Consider the following 21,812-nt stretch of genomic DNA (forward strand, 5'->3'; position numbering starts at 1 on the left):
GCAGTACACTGTGTCTAAGTTGGGTAATCAGGTTCAACTGTGGTATCTCCAATTAAAACAGGTTTACATTTCGAGTGAGTGAGTGAGTTATTATTTAACGTCACATCGGTTTACATTTAGACATACAAAGACACAAACACATGAAAGTTGAATGGACAACTTGTTCATTGTTCATAAGGCTGTTTTCACGCTGTGGACAGGATATTACTGACCTGTATTTGCACCAGGGCCGACGATTGTGTCAGGTCGGCATCTTTCCTGCTGCTGCGTCTGGCTTGTGCACTTGATGTTTGGGTAGACCACGACAATCTGTGACGAGCGACCTTGACCTGCTCGGGTACACGCTCGCAGTTTGAAGAAGTAGGAGGCGGCAGTCAGTTCATCAACGGTAGCCTGAGTCAGCCCCCCTGCACACACACAAGGACAAAGGTCATTTCTATGGCAACCAAGCATTGAAATTAATTAGGGCTCATGAATACCTTTTTGCAGGTGAGATTGCTCTTGTCTTCTTGGGTTAGATCGTGTTTGTATTATTGGGTAAGAATTTAATCTTATTTTTGCCTTTAAAATGTTTTGTCCGCTTGGGCGAGATCGTGCGTTTTCTTTTTGGGGAAGATTTTAATCTTGTTTTTGCCTTCTTGACTGAGATCAGGTTTGTATTATTGGGTAAGATTTAAATCTTGTTTTTGCCTTCTTGACTGAGATCAGGTTTGTATTATTGGGTAAGATTTTAAATCTTGTTTTTGCCTTCTTGACTGAGATCAGGTTTGTATTGTTTTGCCTTCTTGACTGAGATCAGGTTTGTATTATTGGGTAAGATTTAAATCTTGTTTTTGCCTTCTTGACTGAGATCAGGTTTGTATTATTGGGTAAGATTTAAATCTTGTTTTAGTGTTCTACGGTGAAAATGTGTTTTCTTTGGTGAGGTCATGTTAGTCTTTTTAGAAAAGACATTTTGTTTTGTCCTTCAGTAACATGACAGTTCCCATACACTGACACATCAGTCAACAGTAACAATACTTATGAAAATGATATCTGCTGAAGTCTCAAAAGCTATTTTTACCCACTGTCTGGCTTTGGTTAGGGACAGGGGTGGGTATTGCGAAGAATTTTCATATTGGGATATATTGCGATGCGAAAGCATATATTGCGATATGTATTGCAATATATAGCATGAAGTATTTTTAGACATAAAACTACTTATAATCGAGTTAATGCTTGATTTATAGAGCAAAAACACAACAAAATAACTATGCTTGATTAAGCTTTAACAACAACCGTTAATCATGACAAAATAAGAATGTAAATAATATTTGGCACAAATGAAACAAGGAAATATCCGAAGATTTGCGAGTGTTACGAAGTTTTCCGAATGCAAGTCGAAATACCGGTTTTTGATCAGCGTATCGCAATACGTATCGTTTTCATGTCTGAACCAGTAAATACCGGTAAACCGGTTATATTGCGCAGCCCTAGTTAGGGAGAGTGTCTTACCTGTCTGTGTTTGGTTAGGAGAGCGTCTAACCTGTCAGGGTTTGGTTAGGGAGAGGTCTTACCTGTCTGGGTAAGGTTGCGCCACATGGTGTCAGGAACCTTGTTGTTGTTGTTGTAGAAGATGATGTAGGAGGTGATGACGCCGTTGGGGAGGCAGGTGGCTTCCAGTGAAGCTCCACGGTGCCTGGTGACACCACGATCCAGGTAATGTTGGTCGGGGCACTGGGGACTGGTGGAGAGAAACACCAGAGTTACCTCCCTTGCATTACATTATTCAACTTCCACTCAACATCACAGTTACCTCCCCTGTATTACATTAACTAAACTTCCAGTTAGAAGCTGCAGTATAAACAGATACAGTGTTGACAGTGAGTGAGTGAGTGAATGAGCATGGTTGTACGCGCCGCTTTTAACAATATTCCAGCAATATCATGGGGGTGGACACCAGAAATGGGCTTCACACATTGTATCCATGTAGGGAATCGAACCCATTTCTTCGGCATGACAGGCGAACGATTTAACCACTAGGCTACCCCACCGCCCCCAGTGTTGACAGAGTGGCACCAATCATTGCAGCATAAAACTCAACTAACTCACTCACTCACTCACTCAGAACATGGCGATACACTTACTGTCTTCCTGTGTCTGTGCAATCAGTGGACTGCTGACCTTGACGTCGTTGTTCTGGAAGTGTGTACGTACAGTGAACCTGTACTTGGTGAATGGCTTCAGTCCGGCAATGCTGACACTGGGCGAGTGGCTGGAAACAGCCAGAAAGGGAGTAAGATTTGAGGCCACACTTACATGACATCATGATGGTTTTTGGTTGGCTGGTTTCATGTTTAATGCCGCACTAGCTTTATGATGGCGGTCTGCCAATAATCGGGTCTGATCCAGTGATCAACAACAATAGCATCGATCTATGCAATTGGGATACGATGACATGTGTCAACCAAGTCAGCGGTCTGACATGTCTTTGTGTCCCAACTGCGTAGACCAATGAAGAATTTATCTTCAGCAACCCATGTTTGTCGTAACAGGCGATTAACAGGATTGGGTGGTCAGGCTCGCCGACTTGGTTGACACATGTCATCATCTCCCGGATGCGCAGATCGATGCTCATGTTATTGATCACTGGATTGTCCAGTCCAAACCCGATTATTAACAGACCACCACCATGTAGCTGGAATCCCTAAAATTTACACAACTGCAAATAGCATATGTCGAAATGACCCACATCGGCCTAACTGGGCATTCAATGGAATGCGCAAGAGGATATCCAGAAAGCATGTTTGCTTGTAAAATCGGGCAAAACTACGATAACTCCTGAAAACAATAGATCAGACTATAGATGGCAATGAGTTCGCTCAGCCAGGTATGACGACGGACCGGCAACTCCCCTGGCATGAAATGCACGTGCTGCCTGCAGGCACAAGGGGTCATGTCAAAGATATTTTGTGCATTTTCATGTGTGTTGAATATGCCTCATCTATTGATTAACACCTTATGTCTCTTTCTTTCATAAAGTGCATATGCAAAAAAGCATGATACCTGATACGCATAGAAAAGCATCGTATTAAATGTCTCAAAATATATAGGTGGCATGACCACCCGAAGATCGACAGAACTGGATATTATTTGTAAATTGTTATGACATGCCGTGTACTTCCCCAGTTGAATTCCCCTACAGGATTATCATATCTTAGCTGATATCTCTATCCCTCAGCCCGACCCCAACCATTGTCTGAGACACCCATCCCGTTTTGCGTTTGAGACGACCCCTCCTACCTGTTTCTTTTTATAGTGACAGTGAGACTCCATGGTAGCTACATCCTTAATAATTTCAGCATGTAAGTTACCATCAGATATCGTTTATAATGAAGCCAAGTCTAATTTCAACATGGACATTTACAAGTGTCCTTTGTAATACAATATCATCGCACACTAATTTGTATAAAGCCATGGTCTGTTCTAAGTAAGACGCTTTGGACTTAGAAAAAACCCGCATTGCTCATATCTGCACTAATCTCTCCCCAGTAAAGTCCTTTTTTCATGTTTCCTATCTCCCTATCACTGAGACTGTGAATGAGCAAGCTATCCTGTAGAAACTAACAAACATGGCTATGGTACCGGGAAACCAAGAAAAATACTCGTGGTTATCAAACCAATCACATATTTGTGGCAAACTAAAGGGTCAAAACTCTGCCCTCTGGCAGGGGCCACCAGAAATGGGCTTCACACATTCTACCCATGTGAGGTCTTCAGCGAATGCTTTAACCACTACTCCACATAGACTTACAGCAGTCATAAACCTACGATTACTTTGTGGGCTGACTGACTGACTGAGTTTGGTTTTACGATGCTTTTAGCAATATTCCAGCGACATCACGGCGGGGGACACCAGAAATGGGCTTTACACATTGTACCCATGTGGGGACTCGAACCCAGGTTTTCGGCGTGACGAGCCAACGCTTTAACCACTAGGCTACTCCACCGCCCCTACTTTGTGGAACAGGGCAAGGCAATGTTACAGTTAGGAAGGAAAGAGAACACACCTCTTCATACAAGTCTGGGTTTTGCCCATCTCTATCTGGTAGCAGACGTCGTACTGTTTGATTCTGTGGGGCGAGCCTGGCTGTATCCACGTCAACAAGATGGTTGCTGCATTCAGCGTCCTAGCATTCAGGACCTCTGCTGCGAACACAGGACCATCTTCGGTTGTCCGAAACTCCATGGCAACAGGACCTGATGATTCTCCATTTCCCCTTGCAGTAAGCGTCACTTCATAGTCTGTGCTGTTGTCTGAAACAAGAGGGCACTGTGAGAGGTATGTTGGTAATACTCTCCTACTATTCTAGTAATATCGCATGTACCCATGTAGGAGAAAGAACATCTGCTAGTGAGGACGCGCCTTAGTATCTGCCTAAATCAGATAGTTCATACCTTGGTCATCATCATGGTGTGTGAAAAAGGTTTCCAAATTTTGCTGGCCAGTCGGGCTAGCCATGCCTGAAAGTTACTAGCCCACAGAATACTAGTAATTCACTAGCGCAAAATTTGAATGTAAATACGGGTTTCATCATTAGGGTGTTAATATGATAAAAAAATTATCAGGCCGTAGTCTTGAATGATTTAAAAAAGTATTATAACTTAACAAATCGGAGAGAGTGAGACATTGACAAAATGACCCCCTGAAAATTCATTAGCCAGTCAGGCTGGTGACTGTGGAGATTTACTAGCCCAACTGGATATTTACTAGCCACGGGTTAGCGGACCAGTGGCTATTTCACACACTATTTGGTCGGTGAGGGCAAACATTCTGTGTACAGACTTACGCCAATGAGGATAAGTGTACTTACCTAGGTCGGTGAGGGTAAGTGTACTTACCTAGGTCGGTGAGGGTAAGTGTACTTACCTAGGTCGGTGGGTGTAAGTGTACTTACCTAGGTTGGTGAGGATAAGTGTACTTACCTAGGTCGGTGAGGGTAAGTGTACTTACCTAGGTCGGTGAGGGTAAGTGTACTTACCTAGGTCGGTGAGGATGTACTGGTCCGCTGGGCCTACAATGGTGTCAGTGTGCAGGACGATGCCTTCACCCTGCAGGCTCTTCAACTGAACCTGGTACGTCTCCACCTTGCCAAGTGGATCGTCGATGACCCACTTGACTAAAGCCACAGAGGCATTTGAACGCATTATCTGCAGGTGTGGAATCGGAACTGTATGCAAGGGAAAAAAAGTGGGTGAGTGAGTGAGTTTGGTGTACAACTGCTCTGCACAGTAAATCAGTAATCATGGTGTGTGACCTTGATCTGGGGAAGAAATGTCGCAAGGTGAGGCAGGTCTCCAACAGTTAGGTAAAATCAAAACTCTAGTTTTCAAGCCAAATTTCATACTTAGCCTGGCCAATTAGTTGTTAAAACAAACTGAATGAGGCAGCCTACAATGAGACCTCTTTTCTTGGGGCTGCTGCCTCAAATATGAAACTCATTCTACCATGCACGTTTACACTGTAAAAGATCCTGAAAATCCAGGAAAATCAGCAGACATCAGATTCGACTTACACGAGGAGGTGAGCCTGGAAGTGCGGATGCTGACCCACGGCCACTGTGTATCGGACAGAACTGGATACCCCTTCTTGGTCCTGGCCAAAACCCGAACATAGTACTCCTCCTCCGACTGCACATCTGGAACAGTAACGTATTACACTGTCATAGGGATATCAAGAGACTTGTAAGGTAATGTCCACAGACCCTAAGTCTCCATAGTAACATCTACAGTTCCTTCAGCTTCCATAGTAACATCTACAGTCCATACAGCTTCCATAGTAACATCTACAGTCCATACAGCTTCCATAGTAACATCTACAGTTCCTTCAGCTTCCATAGTAACATCTACAGTTCCTTCAGCTTCCATAGTAACATCTACAGTCCATACAGCTTCCATAGTAACATCTACAGTCCATTCAGCTTCCATAGTAACATCTACAGTCCATACAGCTTCCATAGTAACATCTACAGTCCATTCAGCTTCCATAGTAACATCTACAGTCCATACAGCTTCCATAGTAACATCTACAGTACCTTCAGCTTCCATAGTAACATCTACAGTCCATTCAGCTTCCATAGTAACATCTACAGTCCATTCAGCTTCCATAGTAACATCTACAGTCCATACAGCTTCCATAGTAACATCTACAGTCCATACAGCTTCCATAGTAACATCTACAGTCCATACAGCTTCCATAGTAACATCTACAGTTCCTTCAGCTTCCATAGTAACATCTACAGTCCATACAGCTTCCATAGTAACATCTACAGTCCATACAGCTTCCATACATCTACAGTCCATACAGCTTCCATAGTAACATCTACAGTCCATACAGCTTCCATAGTAACATCTACAGTCCATACAGCTTCCATAGTAACATCTACAGTCCATTCAGCTTCCATATAGTAACATCTACAGTCCATACAGCTTCCATAGTAACATCTACAGTCCATACAGCTTCCATAGTAACATCTACAGTCCATACAGCTTCCATAGTAACATCTACAGTCCATACAGCTTCCATACAGTAACATCCACAGTCCATCTACAGTCTTCCATAGTAACATCTACAGTTCCTTCAGCTTCCATAGTAACATCTACAGTCCATCAGCTTCCATAGTAACATCTACAGTCCATACAGCTTCCATAGTAACATCTACAGTCCATACAGCTTCCATAGTAACATCTACAGTCCATACAGCTTCCATAGTAACATCTACAGTCCATACAGCTTCCATAGTAACATCTACAGTCCATACAGCTTCCATAGTAACATCTACAGTCCATACAGCTTCCATAGTAACATCTACAGTCCATACAGCTTCCATAGTAACATCTACAGTTCATTCAGCTTCCATAGTAACATCTACAGTTCCTTCAGCTTCCATAGTAACATCTACAGTCCATACAGCTTCCATAGTAACATCTACAGTCCATACAGCTTCCATAGTAACATCTACAGTCCATACAGCTTCCATAGTAACATCTACAGTCCATACAGCTTCCATAGTAACATCTACAGTCCATACAGCTTCCATAGTAACATCTACAGTCCATACAGCTTCCATAGTAACATCTACAGTCCATACAGCTTCCATAGTAACATCTACAGTTCCTTCCAGCTTCCATAGTAACATCTACAGTTCATACAGCTTCCATAGTAACATCTACAGTCCATACAGTTCCTTCAGCTTCCATAGTAACATCTACAGTCCATTCAGCTTCCATAGTAACATCTACAGTCCATACAGCTTCCATAGTAACATCTACAGTCCATACAGCTTCCATAGTAACATCTACAGTCCATACAGCTTCCATAGTAACATCTACAGTCCAGCTTCCATAGTAACATCTACAGTCCATACAGCTTCCATAGTAACATCTACAGTTCCTTCAGTAACATCTATATACAGCTTCCATAGTAACATCTACAGTTCCATACAGCTTCCATAGTAACATCTACAGTCCATACAGCTTCCATAGTAACATCTACAGTTCCTTCAGCTTCCATAGTAACATCTACAGTCCATTCAGCTTCCATAGTAACATCTACAGTTCCTTCAGCTTCCATAGTAACATCTACAGTCCATACAGCTTCCATAGTAACATCTACAGTCCATTCAGCTTCCATAGTAACATCTACAGTTCCTTCAGCTTCCATAGTAACATCTACAGTCAATTCAGCTTCCATAGTAACATCTACAGTTCCTTCAGCTTCCATAGTAACATCTACAGTCCATACAGCTTCCATAGTAACATCTACAGTCCATACAGCTTCCATAGTAACATCTACAGTTCATACAGCTTCCATAGTAACATCTACAGTCCATACAGCTTCCATAGTAACATCTACAGTTCCTTCAGCTTCCATAGTAACATCTACAGTCCATACAGCTTCCATAGTAACATCTACAGTTCCTTCAGCTTACATAGTAACATCTACAGTTCCTTCAGCTTCCATAGTAACATCTACAGTTCCTTCAGCTTACATAGTAACATCTACAGTTCCTTCAGCTTACATAGCAACATCTACAATACCTTCAGTTTCCATGGTAACATCTACAGACTATTCAGTTTCCATAGCAACATCTACAATTACTTCAGTTTCCATGGTAACATCTACAGTCTATTCAGTTTCCATAGCAACATCTACAGTCCATTCAGTTTCCATAGCAACATCTGCAGTTCCTTGGTTTCAATTTTATCATCTACAGTCCATTCAGTTTCCATGGTAACAAAATTTTCAACATGCATTGTTCAACATCTTCAGTTCCCTAGAAACACCCACTTTCCATAAATTTACTATAGTGACATCTGAAGTCCCTGCAGTTTCCCTGGCAGCTCCAATATTCCCAAGTAATCACAACAGTATTTTGTGACAAACCTCTGATGGTGTAGGAGGACTTGGAGCCATCAACTGTATCAACCATCTCTCCTGAATCCTTTGTCTTGTAATGCACCTGGTATTCCGTGATGATGCCGTTTCGCAGGGTGGACAACAGCTCCTTCCATTCCACAACGATAGTGTTGGGTGTGGTGGTCGACAGGATGATCTCGGGGGAAGCCACCGGCACTGAAGCAAGCAGTGCAACAGTGTAGGATCAACTTACCAAAGCATACTCTAGGAAATGAGTATCAAACACTTTCTCAGTGCAAAGTATCAACCTGTGAAGATCCGGCTAGAATTTGTCTTCAGCAACCAACGCTGGTCGTAGAGGTGACTAACGGGATCGAGTAGTCAAAGTCGTTGACTTTGTTGACACATGTCATAGTATCCCATTCCCTGTTTGTACTAAAGAACTAATCATGTCCAGACCAGACAATTCAGTGATTAACATCATGAACATTGATCTACATAATTGGGATATAATGACGTGTCAACCAAGTCAGCGAGCCTGACCATCCTGTCCCGTTAGTCGCCTCTTTCGACAAACATACGTTGCTGAAGACCAGTTTCTAACCGGGATCTTCATGGGTGTAGACAACCATACATTGCTGAAGACCAGTTTCTAACCGGGATCTTCATGGGTGTAGACAACCATATGTTGCTGAAGACCAGTTCTAACCTGGATCTTCACGGGTCAGTTCACATACACGATACAGTGAGCGGTCCACCAGCAGTGCCAACACTGTAGACCCCTGCATTATTTACAACGTTAATAACTTATTTCAACTGTACCAAGAAATTGAACGGTGACATAATTTCACTGGTGAGTTTTACTAAATTTGAATTGTTAAGTGATAACCACTTCTCGACACATCGCAAGAAATAAAGTTCGAAAAATGTGGAATGTAGATAAACCTAACCATGATATACAAACACACAAGGGTGGAGCTAGGACTGAAGACGTCAACTTACGATCCTCAAGTGTTTGGACTCTGACGTTGACTGAGCGGGGGCTGGCTCCCTTCTTGTTGAAGGCTTTGACATACACGGAGTAGTTGGTGAACGGCTTCAGTTGCTCCATGGTGGTGTTGAGGATCGGTTCCTCTCCGTTAACGAAGTCCGTCCCAAGAGCCTCTGCTCCTACAAAACACAACAAGCACTTGACCTCAAACCTGAACGTGATGAACATGAACTTAGCGCTTCTCAGTCAGCAACACAACGAGCATTTGACCTCAAACCTGAACGTGATGATCACATCCTAACATGGCCTTGGCGATTCTCAGTCAGCAACACAACAAGCACTTGACCTCAAACCTGAACATGATGAACACATCCTAACATGGCCTTAGCCCATCTCAACACAACAAGCATTTGACCTCAAACCTGCACGTGATGATCACATCCTAACATGGCCTTAGCGCTTCTCAGTCAGCAACACAACAAGCACTTGACCTCAAACCTGAACATGATGATCACATCCTAACATGGCCTTAGCGCATCTCAGTCAGCAACACAACAAGCATTTGACCTCAAACCTGCATGATCAAATCCTAACATGGACTTAGCGCTTCTCAGTCAGCAACACAACAAGCATTTGACCTCAAACCTGAACGTGATGATCACATCCTAACATGGCCTTAGCGATTCTCAGTCAGCAACACAACAAGCACTTGACCTCAAACCTGAACGTGATGATCACTTCCTAACATGGCCTTAGCGATTCTCATGAGTCAGCATTATGCCCTTGAATACATCATGTCTGAACAACTGTGTATCCTGTCCTCTCAAATTCACAAAGAAGTAACTGATTACAAGGTAGCATGGATGACCTAAGTACTTAGTCCTGAAGGCTACATACCACTGAGGGCTACATACCACTGAAGGCTACATACCACTGAGGGCTACATACCACTGAAGGCTACATACCACTGAGAGCTACATACCACTGAGGGCTACATACCACTGAGGGCTACATACCACTGAGAGCTACATGCCACTGAAGGCTACATACCACTGAGGGCTACATACCACTGAGGGCTACATACCATTGAAGGCTACATACCACTGAGGGCTACATACCATTGAAGGCTACATAGAACTGAGGGCTACATACCACTGAGATTTACATACCACTGAGAGCTACATACCACTGAGGGCTACATACCACTGAGGGCTACATACTACAGAAGGCTACATACCATTGAAGGCTAAGACTGTGACAACGTAGGTGAGGATCGGCAGGTCAGGTGGTGACTCAGACTTATTCCACTGGACGAAGATCTTCTTGCTGGTGAGAGCGTGAGCCTTCAAGCCTTGTGGAGGTTTAGGGGAACCGTCTGCAAAAATGATCACTCATTCATCACTGTCCATGCTAGTTTTGTCCATCAATATATAAAGAAGATATTCAGCATTCCTTGCCTCATAAAGTGACCTGCAATCTGAATCTAATATTCTTGCTACTGCTACTGACCCATAATGTGGTCAGTGGCTAGTCTACACTTGATGTCCATCTCACGTAATCAGGGCTACAGATAAAGGGCGTACAGGCATAATGTACGCCTCAAAATCAATTAAGTACGACATAATATAAGATTTCAAGCGTATCGTGTACGCACATAAATACCTTTGTACGTCTAACATTTAATTTCTGTGCGAATCGTGCAAATGGAAATATATTTCGGATAAATACTTGTCAAGTTTCTTTTGCGAAACACGATTTGACACATGAGGAAACCCCGACAGTAGGAATCACTTGCGTTGCCATGCAACGATATGCGTCACTATTTTTTGATTGGCTAAAAACTACACTGTTGCTATTTATATCCAGTCGGACCTGACATTTCCCGAATCACACGGTCGCTCAGTTATTTCTCACGCGACTTCAAATACAAATACATGGTTGGAAATAGTGATCGATTAATCGTCCAGACAAACCACATCACCAACTCGCTCACACAAAAACATGTCAGTAGTCCTTCAAAATTCTCAGTACACCTCCACTTGCAATATGATGTACACTCACACCCCCCAAAAGTTATCTGGAGCCCTGTGTAATATAATGGATGAAGAGAAAAAAAAACACAAGTCTACAACAGAGTGAGTGAGTATGGTTTCATGCCATTTTTGGCAAATTAATGGCAGGGAGACAAGAAAACTTGTCATCTGTGCCCCGATGAGCTTCACCACATTCATGACACTCTTTATTGTTTCACCACTTCCTACTTACTGTTTTCGAAGATCTCCAGTCTGGCGAAGGCCGTGTCCCTCCCTACACTGTTCTCCGCAACACACTGGTAGTACCCATCATGCTTCAGCTCCACGTTGTAGATGACCAATGAACTCGAGCGGAACTGAAGCAGCAACAACAGGTGGTAACACGCACAGTTCCTGGTATTACCGATACATTCTGAATACAGCAGTGCAAATTTCGAACGTAAAAGTACGCACTCCAATATTTTTTTCTGCATTCTGTCTGGCTATTCCCGAAACGTTCGCAGCCCTACAAACTTCATTAGCCCATTCTCAACACATTGGCTACGATCAAAGTTACGAATTCTTATGGCTATGAACGTTTCAAGAATTAAGGGCCCTGGGGGCCATTTCACAAAGCAATCATAGCGCTAAGGTGATCGTAACTCCCATGCTTAAACGTAGATGTACGACAGTCGTAGCACTATGATAACTTTGTGAAACGTGCCACTGGTCTACTGGGTTAAATAGAGACATAAACATGGTGGGTTAGTTTTTGGTTGTTTTTTGTTTAATGCCGCACTCAGCAGTATTCCAGCTATATGGAGGTGGTCTGTAAATAATCGAGTCTGGACCAGACAAACCAGTGATCAACAGCATCGATCACTGAGCATCGATCTACGCAACTGGGATACAATGACATGTGGCAGGCAAGTCAACGAAGTCTGACCATCTGATTCCATTAATCGCCTCTTACGACAAACATAAGTGGCTGAAGTCCAATACTAACCTGAGTCTTCACAGCTTTATCTAAACATGTAGTCGACATATTAAAAACGTATTTTTAAGTGATGCAGCGAGCAACTTAGTACAGCAATATCACAGCTGGGGACATATGGGCATCGAACCAGGATCTTTGGTGGGACAGACAAATACTTTAACCACAAGGTTACTGTACCTAGACTTTGCTCTTTAGCTGGACATTATTTGTGATGCTCCACTGCTATCGCGTGTTGACCACTAGATTCCAGTAAGCTAACCTGCCTCGTCAATCCATGACAGAACTCACCTCAAAGGGCTGTCCAGGTTTGATAAGCTCTCCGTCCCGATACCAGCGGACTTTGGCCTCCGGTAAGGCATCAACTTCGCATTTAAAGATGACAGTCCTTGCTCGTGGCCATCGCTGCATCTGTGGTGGCCTTGTGATGATTGGCAACACTGAAAGGTCAAGGTCACATGCCGAGAGATGGATTCATACACAGATCCAGCAGTAGGGTTGAGTTGAGTTGAGGTTTAAGACGTATCAGCATTGTTTCAGCCATATCGCCACAATCCAGCAGATGTGTGCTTACTGATACTGATTGGTGTACAGTATCTATAAGATATGTCCATGAGACAAATTTGCTTAACATTTTTAAGAATGCTACATGATTATTGAATATGAACTATCAAATAAATACAAATAAAATAAAAAATAAAAATAATTTAAATAACCTGAAGATCTTTTTGGGGGAAAATCATAAGTCTTAAGTGTTTAATGTTGACTACACAATTATCGGGCTATCCAGGGTACTAGAAGATGTATCGGAACGCATACCCTGGTGATTATCAAGGATGCTAGGAGTGAGTGAGTGAGTTTAGTTTTACGACGCGGTCAGCAATATTCCAGGGCCTAGTTTTCGAAGCTCTCTTAGCGCTAAGATACAATTATCTTAGCGCTAAGAGTGCTTCGAATATCTAGGCCCAGCAATTTAGCAGCGGTCTGTAAATAATCAAGTCTGGACTAGACAATCCAGTGATCAACAGCATGAGCATCGATCGGTGCAGTTGGGAACCGATGACATGTGTCAACCAAGTCAGTGAGCCTGACAACCCGATCCCGTTAGTCACCTCTTACGACAAGCATGGGTTACTGAAGATTCATTCTAACCCGGACCTTCACAGGTCATCGAGGATGCTAGGATGGCAAAGATGACTTACTGTTGACCGTAAGAGTCACGTATATGCTGACATCCTTAAAGCCTCGACTACTGGCTGTGCAGACATACACGCCTGCGTCCTCCTTCTGCACTGACCGGATCTTGAGGTTTCTGTGTCCAACGTAGGAGGCATGTTGACTGAGGCGTTTATGATCTGAAACACGGCAACACAGTGAGTGGATGAGTCATGGTTTATACCATCAGCAATATTCCAGGAAGTTAATGCAGGCAAATAATTGCTTCACTTATTGTACCATTGTGAGCAGTCGAGTCTTGACCAGACAATCAGGTGATTGACATCATCAACATTGACCTACACAAACGGATATGGTGACATGCAAGCTTGACCACCTGATACCGTAAGCTGCCTCTTACCACTAGCATGCGTTGCTGCAGACCAATTCTAATCCAGATCTTCACGGGTCTGACCACGATCATGGATCATATTATAATATCTTTAAGCAATATTCCAGGAAATAATGGCAGGGACAATGAAATATTAATTCAGATCTTGACACATAGTCTGAAGGTAGTGAGTTTGAGTGAGTTTAGTTTTACGCCGCACTCAGCAATATTCCAGCTATATGGCGGCGGTCTGTAAAAAATCGAGTCTGGAATACATATTGTATTCTCTATTATCTCCTTAAGTACTGGTAGTCACCTACTCACTACCAACACCTCACCCCCGACAGGTAAAACAACAACCTTCTCCTCCTCCTCCCATTATAGTATCAGTTAATGCAGTTACAGGGGAGTGAATACAGCTAACAGAACAGCCAGGTAAGGGGCAAGAGGTACTAATTGGTGGCTCGTGACAACAGGGGGCTAGGGGGATGATGCCGGCTTCAGATACGTCGAACAGGGCCTTCAATGTAACAATCTCAAGGGTCAAATATAAGACCAATTTTAACACAGATCTTCACGGCTCAACAAATATGTGAATAGAAACAAGCAGCTACATATCGTTGTGGAAAATGACAAATTTGTGTTACATTTATTTTCACACGTATCTGAGATGTTCCCCTATTCTGAAATCACATGACTCACCCTGTCGATGCCAGGTAACATTTGGCAGTGGAGTGCCGTCGACCAGGCACTCAAGAATGGCCGTCTCACCCGTTTTCGTTGTCACATTTAAGTTGCCGTCTATAATTCTTGGTTTTCGTCTTGCTCCGCCTGAAATAAATCCATATTATCATCAGGATAATCATAGATGATAGTAAGAACTGGTTATTTACAAGTAAAGGTGAGATTTTGGAAGCTCATCCAGAGAGCTCTGCAAAAGGAGAGTCACTGTGTGGAGCTTAGTATATGTCGCCAACACATTTAGGGATAACTGCTGAGTTACTTCCCTTTACAAGAAATGTGTGACCATTCTATACAAGTTATACTATACCAAATCAGAAGCTGTCGTTTAACCAGCAGTTTTCATAGGGAGCCTTCAGTGCTGATTGAATCATCTGGCAGCTGTGATTGGATGATTTTGTTTAATGTATGTTTAATGTACATCCATCCAGTAATTATATGGGGCCGTATTTTTCAACATTTAACGTTACATTTTTCAGCATGATGACTTATGATGAATGTGACCAGGGTATTTTCAAGCTGATGAATTTTATGTGGAACTGGGGTTGGTCTGTTTAGGGACCAAACAAATGGGTGACCCCACCGTACAATCAAACCAACCAACCAACCAACCAACCCCAACAAAACAAAAACACTCATTTCGAACGATCCCTTACCTTCCTGTCCTGGGGAAAAAAAGTGGTTGAGGTAGCCATTTTATACTTTTAATTGTATAGCTGATGAGGGCTTAATTAATTTGTCAAAAAGGTAATGACAATATTGATGTCTAAAATATTGGGTTTTGAATAACCTATAATACATAACATTAAAGTGGGCTACAGAGTTAGCTCCCTTTACCTGTTATCAGTGGTGAATACAAGCAACTACAGTACTTCAAACTGACCTGTTCTGACTGTGAGGGCGGCTTCTCTACTGTGGCGCCAGCGTATTGTGTCGATGACGTCGGGGAGCGTGTGTAGCTCCCCATGAGAGGTAATGCATCGGTAAAGACCCGTATCTTCTAATGTGAGATTGTTTACCTGAAGAACTCCAGAGCGGAATACAATATATCTGAAACACAAGTGACATCCAATCACAATGTTATGTTTCGCTACTTACAACCTTCACCGTGCATGTTCAAAATGGCTAGTGTAGGTTGCCTTTAGGTTGCACTTGGTTGCCTTTAGGTTGCACTTGGTGCAGGTAACAATAAATCCTCTAATAGCCTATAGCTGTCATCGTGTGTTTTAATTGGGAAGAAAGTGGCTGGAAGTAACAAGACTTGTTAGAAGCATTAACATTTACATGTAGCAGTAATCAAATAATTGTAATTTAAAAATAAAGGTAATGCAAAATTGAAGCATGGGTTCTGGTTCTGTTGAATGTATCTGATACTGAGTACTTGTTATGAAAATTGCTAAACAAGTATTTAAGATACATTTTAGAACAAGTGATGTTATTTTACAGAGCAACCAAAAATTTGATGGTGCAGCCAAACCTGTAAGCCAGGCTGCACTTGGTGCAGGAACTCAAAAAAGAACAAAATCGCACCGTGAATGAATACACAGAATGTAATGGTGTTACTGTCTCATCACTGGGAATCTAACCAATAATGACATATGCAAGGAAGACAACTCCCTGTTGCAAATCAGTTGAAGTTAAGCAATGTTGGTCATGGAGAGTCCTTGGATGGTAGTTTCCAGGATCTCAGTCCTGACCCACAACAAAGCACACGTGACACGTGGTCTCACCCTAGGCAATTGAGTTTGCTCATAAATTGCCTCTGTTCACCCAGCAGTGAATGGGTACCCAGTGGGATATGTCATATGACTGTTAACCTTCTGGTGCCTAACAGGCAGCTTGGGTTATCCAGGGTAATATTTTGAGCATGCACAACTGCATGGAAACAGGCATTTTATACATAACCATAATTATTTAATTAACCCGGTGGTGACCTAATACCAGGTCAATCCATGCCCCAGGGTCACATTGATGAGTTAGTTTGGTTTTATGCCTCTTTCAGCAATATTCTAGGAACATCATGGCAAAGGCGCACCGAGAATGGTCTTCACATTCTGAACCATTATGGGGATGCGGGATGATAATATCGAACATGCTATATAGTAATATGGTATGTAGTAATATGGTATGTAGTAATATGGTGGGTATTGCAGAGAATTTTCATATTGCGATATATTGCGATACGAAAGCATATATTGCGATATGTATTGCAATATATTGCAAGAAGTTTGTTTTAAACTAACAACTACTTATAATCAAGTTAATGCTTGATTTATAAAGCAAAAACACAACAAAATCACTACGCTTGATTAAGCTTTAATAAAAACTTTTAATCATGACAAAATAAAAATAAAAATTAAAAATTAAAATAAAATATTTGGCATATATGAAACAAGGAAATATCCAAAGATATCCGAGTGTTACAAAGTTTTCCGATTGCACGTCAAAATACCGGTTTTTGATCAGTGTATCGCAATACGTATCGTTTTGATGTCTGAACCAGTAAATACCGTAAATACCGGTTGTATTGCGGAGCCCTACAATATGGTATTTGGTAATCACAGCTAAGAACACCAGGGCTTACAAGACACTTACTTGTCACTATCTTGAGGTAGATCTGTGCGAGCTTTCTCCCATTTGAAGATTGGGGCAGGGAAAGCGTCAATCTGGCATTCAAATCGGGCAGTGCCGCCTACAAAAGCTTCCTGAGAAAGTGGCTCGCGTGTAAAGTTTTTTGCAACATCTGCAATGAGAGGAGAAAAGACCAAATATATAACCAATGTTGATGAATGGATACGTAAAGCAGCAACACTACAATTTGGGATGGTATATCACATACAAATAGAATAAGGTGAGGCGTTAATTGTCATTCTGTCTGTCAGTCTGTCTGTCATTCCATCTGTCTGTCAAGCTAGTGTTATTTGTGTTATCACATACCTAGCAATGGGAAAAATGAGCTATTTTGCATGTTTGATTAAACCAACATAAAGTCATATCACAGGGATGTAATAACCAGAGCTTATTACATCCTCAGCAGGGCTTATATGCCTGGTCAATTGATGTTTATCACTGATATCAGCTCCTCTAGCTTTGTAATGACATGGTCTCCCAAATAAGGTAAAACTATATTGTTTTGGTAACAGATACCAAACTTTGACTTCATGAAAACACTTCTGTGGGGATTTTCAAGCAGACAGGGGTTAACAGGGGTTAACAGGGGTTGAATAGTGTTTCAAAACTCCACTGGACACAGGTCCAGTAAACTTTCAAAATCCACTTGACCAAATATTAATTTCACTTGACCACAATTAACTATTTGAGTTGGTAGAAATTGCATTTCTATTTCATCATCAAAATACAATATCATAACATTTCAGTAGTTTGGCACTGCTGTACCATGGTCAAGTTTAATGTGGACATTTACTTGACTGACCAGAGAATTCCACTCAACACAGGCATCGGGCAATAGTATTTTCAACCCCTGGCTAAGATATCATTTATAACCCATAAATATCACCAATATAGTTACAATGTTGAACAAAACCTGTATTACATGACAAGCACAATATCAGGAATATCAGGTGAGTTATACATCACCAAAGATTTTCAAACAATACATATATTTTCCGAGAACTGACTTTCATTCACTTCAGATTCCTTCAATTAATTGTCAAAATGGCTTTCTTTGTATGCTATGAGTAGTATAAAAAGGAAAGTATCTAACCTATATTCTAGATGTATGTTATGAGAACCATGTTATTTCTTTTTCAGGTCTTAGTATGTGGAAAATAGGATTTGCATGTACAATCAGAGCCACTTATTGTCAAACAATTTAGCTGACCCATAAAGATACAGGTTAGAATTGGTCTTCTGTAACCCATGCTTGCCGTACGAGGCCAGTAACAGGATCAGGTGGTAGAAATCGTTGACTTGGTGGACACGACATTGCATCCCCAATGCCTTGAACACTGCTGATGATGTTGATCACTGGATTGTCTTGTCAAGACTCGATTAATTATAGCAGGAATATTGCTGAGTGCGACATTAAACATCAAACCAACCAAACAATTTAGCTCCTAATATATTGCAATAAGAATACGAGTATCGCAATATATTGCAATACAAATATTGACCAATACACAGCCTATACACAAGTCGTATTCCCCAGGTGAAATAGTTCTATTTTCAGCTAACATTCTTGGAGTCCTGGTTCAACTGTATCATAAAGACCTTTCAAAACCCGAGTGCTTTTCAAGACTGGGCTGTTAAGCTTAGCACCTTTCAAGAACCAACTCTGCCTTGAACCTTTCCAATAAGCTTTGCATGAGTCGTCTTTCATTTATAGCTCATCATGCCCTAGTGTATTGTGGAGAGTGTTGACACGAAGTGCATGTGCACTAGGTCAAGACCACAGCCGCCCGATGTGTTTAGGAGTATCAGTTCCTGGAGAAATCACCAAATTGTGAAATGTCCACAACGGAGAACTGTGAAACATGGCCCCTAAATGAATCAATACTTCATTGATTCTGGCCATCGCAAGGAGCCGCAGGAACTGGAACACGCTAACCAACATTGTCCTAGTGGAGGGTGGGTGGACCTGAGAGTTGTGACACCCACCAGCCAACATTGTCCTAGTGGAGAGTGGGTGGACCTGAGTGTTGTGACACCCACCAACCAACATTCTCCTAGTGGAGAGTGGGTGGACCTGAGTGTTGTGATACCCACCAGCCAACATTCTCCTAGTAGAGAGTGGGTGGACCTGAGAGTTGTGACACACCCCCCAGCCAACATTCTCCCAGTGGAGAGTGGGTGGACCTGAGTGTTGTGACACCTGAGTGTTGTGACACCCACCAACCAACATTCTCCTAGTGGAGAGTGGGTGGACCTGAGTGTTGTGACACCCACCAACCAACATTCTCCTAGTGGAGAGTGGGTGGACCTGAGTGTTGTGACACCCACCAACCAACATTCTCCTAGTGGAGAGTGGGTGGACCCCACCAACCAGTGGAGTGGGTGTGACACACCACCAACCAACATTCTCCCAGTGGAGAGTGGGTGGACCTGAGTGTTGTGACACCCACCAACCAACATTCTCCTAGTGGAGAGTGGGTGGACCTGAGTGTTGTGACACCCACCAACCAACATTCTCCTAGTGGAGAGTGGGTGGACCTGAGTGTTGTGACACCCACCAACCAACATTCTCCTAGTGGAGAGGGTGGACCTGGGTGTGGACCTGAGTGTTGTGACACCCACCAACCAACATTCTCCTAGTGGAGAGTGGGTGTGACCTGGAGTGTTGTGACACCCACCAACCAACATTCTCCTAGTGGAGGGTGGACCTGAGTGTTGTGAGTGGGTGGACCTGAGTGTTGTGACACCCACCAACCAACATTCTCCTAGTGGAGAGTGGGTGGACCAACCAACATTCTCTAGTGGAGGTGGGTGGACCTGAGTGTTGTGACACCATCCAACCAACATTCTCTTAGTGGAAGTGGGTGGACCTAGTGTTGTGACATCCACCAGCCAACATTCTCCTGGAGAGTGGGTGGACCGGAGAGTTGTGACGCCCACCAACCAACATTCTCCAAGTTGAGAGTGGGTGGACCGGAGAGTTGTGACGCCCACCAACCAACACTGTCCTAGAAGAAGGCTAACAATGCTGTGATGGAGTTATTTACAGTACAACAACATGGAAGGGTTTCAATATAATACATATGCTATTCTGTGCAAGATGATTACCCAACACACTACCATCTATACTGTTTACATATCTACAGTTATAATCACATGCACTACCATCATGATGAAAACTGATCACATGTGCACTTCTGAGATCATGTGACCAAACTCAGTGATCACGTGCACCTCTGATCGTATGTTTGAGTAACTCGGCCTGTCTGCGATCAATATTCCATCTATATATAGCCCACGTAGGCAGCGAATCCAAACATAGCACTTCCTCATCTTGCAAACAGCTTCTAATACAGCACACCATGGCCAGCAAAACCCTGTCTTATACACCCTGCTATTGATTTTCAAGCTAAACGTAACAAAAAAATACTGTTGATGTTTTCGCTCTGTAGTATTCCTGCATCGCAATAAATAACACAGGACTGTATCCTGTATCTGAAGGATGTTGTACGCTCAGAGGCGGCACCAGGTGTCTCAGTATCTGGGTTGGTGCTGTGTCCAGGGAGGCATATTGATTCTTTTCTCCTGAATGGGCTGAGAAAAACATCTAAACAAGGGCTAACAAGAACATATCCTAAACGAGCTGACAAGAACATTTAAACAAGGGCTGACAAGAACATCTAAACAGGGGCTGACAAGAACACCAGGGCTGACAAGAACATCTCCTAAATGGGCTGACAAGAACATTTAAACAAGGGCTGACAAGAACATCTAAACAAGGGCTGACAAGAACATCTAAAAGAAGGCTGCCATAAACATCTAAATGGGCTGACAAGAACATCTCCTAAAGGGGCTGACAAGAACATTTAAACAAGGGCTGACAAGAACACCAGGGCTGACAAGAACATCTCTTAAACGGGCTGACAAGATCATCTAAACAAGGGCTGACAAGAACACCTAATGAAAGGTTGACAAGAACATCTAAACAAGGGCTGACAAGAATAGCTCCTGACCATCGGCTATCAAGAACATCCCCAAAACAGTGGCTATCAAGAACATCCCTGGACTGTCAAGTCCATCTAAACAAGGGCTGACAAGGTCATCACCAAAACAGCAGCTATCAAGAATACCTCTGGACTGTCAAGTACATCTAAACATGGGCTGACAAGAACATGCCCTAAACAACAGCTATCAAGAACATCCCTGGGCTGCCAAATACATTTAAACAAGGGCTAACAAGAACATCCCCAAACAGCGGTTATCAAGCGGCACTTCACAAGAACTGTGAAAAACAACGTACACTTGGTCCGAGTCTTGTAAAGTCGGTCACGCAATTAGGAACCAAAACTGGTTCTTGAATTTTCACTTGTCACGGGAAATCTGATACCGGAAGTAAGCGGGGGCCTGTCTCACATATCGCAAGTTGGCGCGCTCAAAGGGAGCCGAGAACCAGCTTAGTACCAGAAGTAGGGCCTCACGAGGCCCTATACAAATTTATC

General features: G+C 42.7%; 1 protein-coding gene across 1 annotated transcript in view; it reads right to left on the reverse strand.

The window, feature by feature from the left end:
* Window positions 1-314: 314 nt before the first annotated feature.
* The window catches only part of LOC124253935 (protogenin-like), a 53,612-nt gene continuing 32,114 nt past the window's right edge, over window positions 315-21,812 (reverse strand). The window contains exons 3-17 of the mRNA XM_046687781.1: window positions 17,278-17,425; window positions 15,566-15,732; window positions 14,644-14,772; window positions 13,598-13,750; window positions 12,687-12,835; window positions 11,655-11,778; window positions 10,627-10,764; window positions 9,401-9,568; window positions 8,426-8,614; window positions 5,556-5,678; window positions 5,022-5,210; window positions 4,050-4,296; window positions 2,127-2,254; window positions 1,557-1,723; window positions 315-407 (exon numbers count right to left, since the gene is read on the reverse strand). Coding sequence (XP_046543737.1) covers window positions 399-407; window positions 1,557-1,723; window positions 2,127-2,254; window positions 4,050-4,296; window positions 5,022-5,210; window positions 5,556-5,678; window positions 8,426-8,614; window positions 9,401-9,568; window positions 10,627-10,764; window positions 11,655-11,778; window positions 12,687-12,835; window positions 13,598-13,750; window positions 14,644-14,772; window positions 15,566-15,732; window positions 17,278-17,425 — 2,228 coding nt within the window. The 3' untranslated portion in view covers window positions 315-398. The remainder of the gene's footprint in view (window positions 408-1,556; window positions 1,724-2,126; window positions 2,255-4,049; window positions 4,297-5,021; window positions 5,211-5,555; window positions 5,679-8,425; window positions 8,615-9,400; window positions 9,569-10,626; window positions 10,765-11,654; window positions 11,779-12,686; window positions 12,836-13,597; window positions 13,751-14,643; window positions 14,773-15,565; window positions 15,733-17,277; window positions 17,426-21,812) is intronic.

This window comes from Haliotis rubra, unplaced genomic scaffold (assembly GCF_003918875.1).
Source record: "Haliotis rubra isolate DU_JTF1 unplaced genomic scaffold, ASM391887v1 Scf559, whole genome shotgun sequence".
NCBI classification, from domain to species: domain Eukaryota; kingdom Metazoa; phylum Mollusca; class Gastropoda; order Lepetellida; family Haliotidae; genus Haliotis; species Haliotis rubra.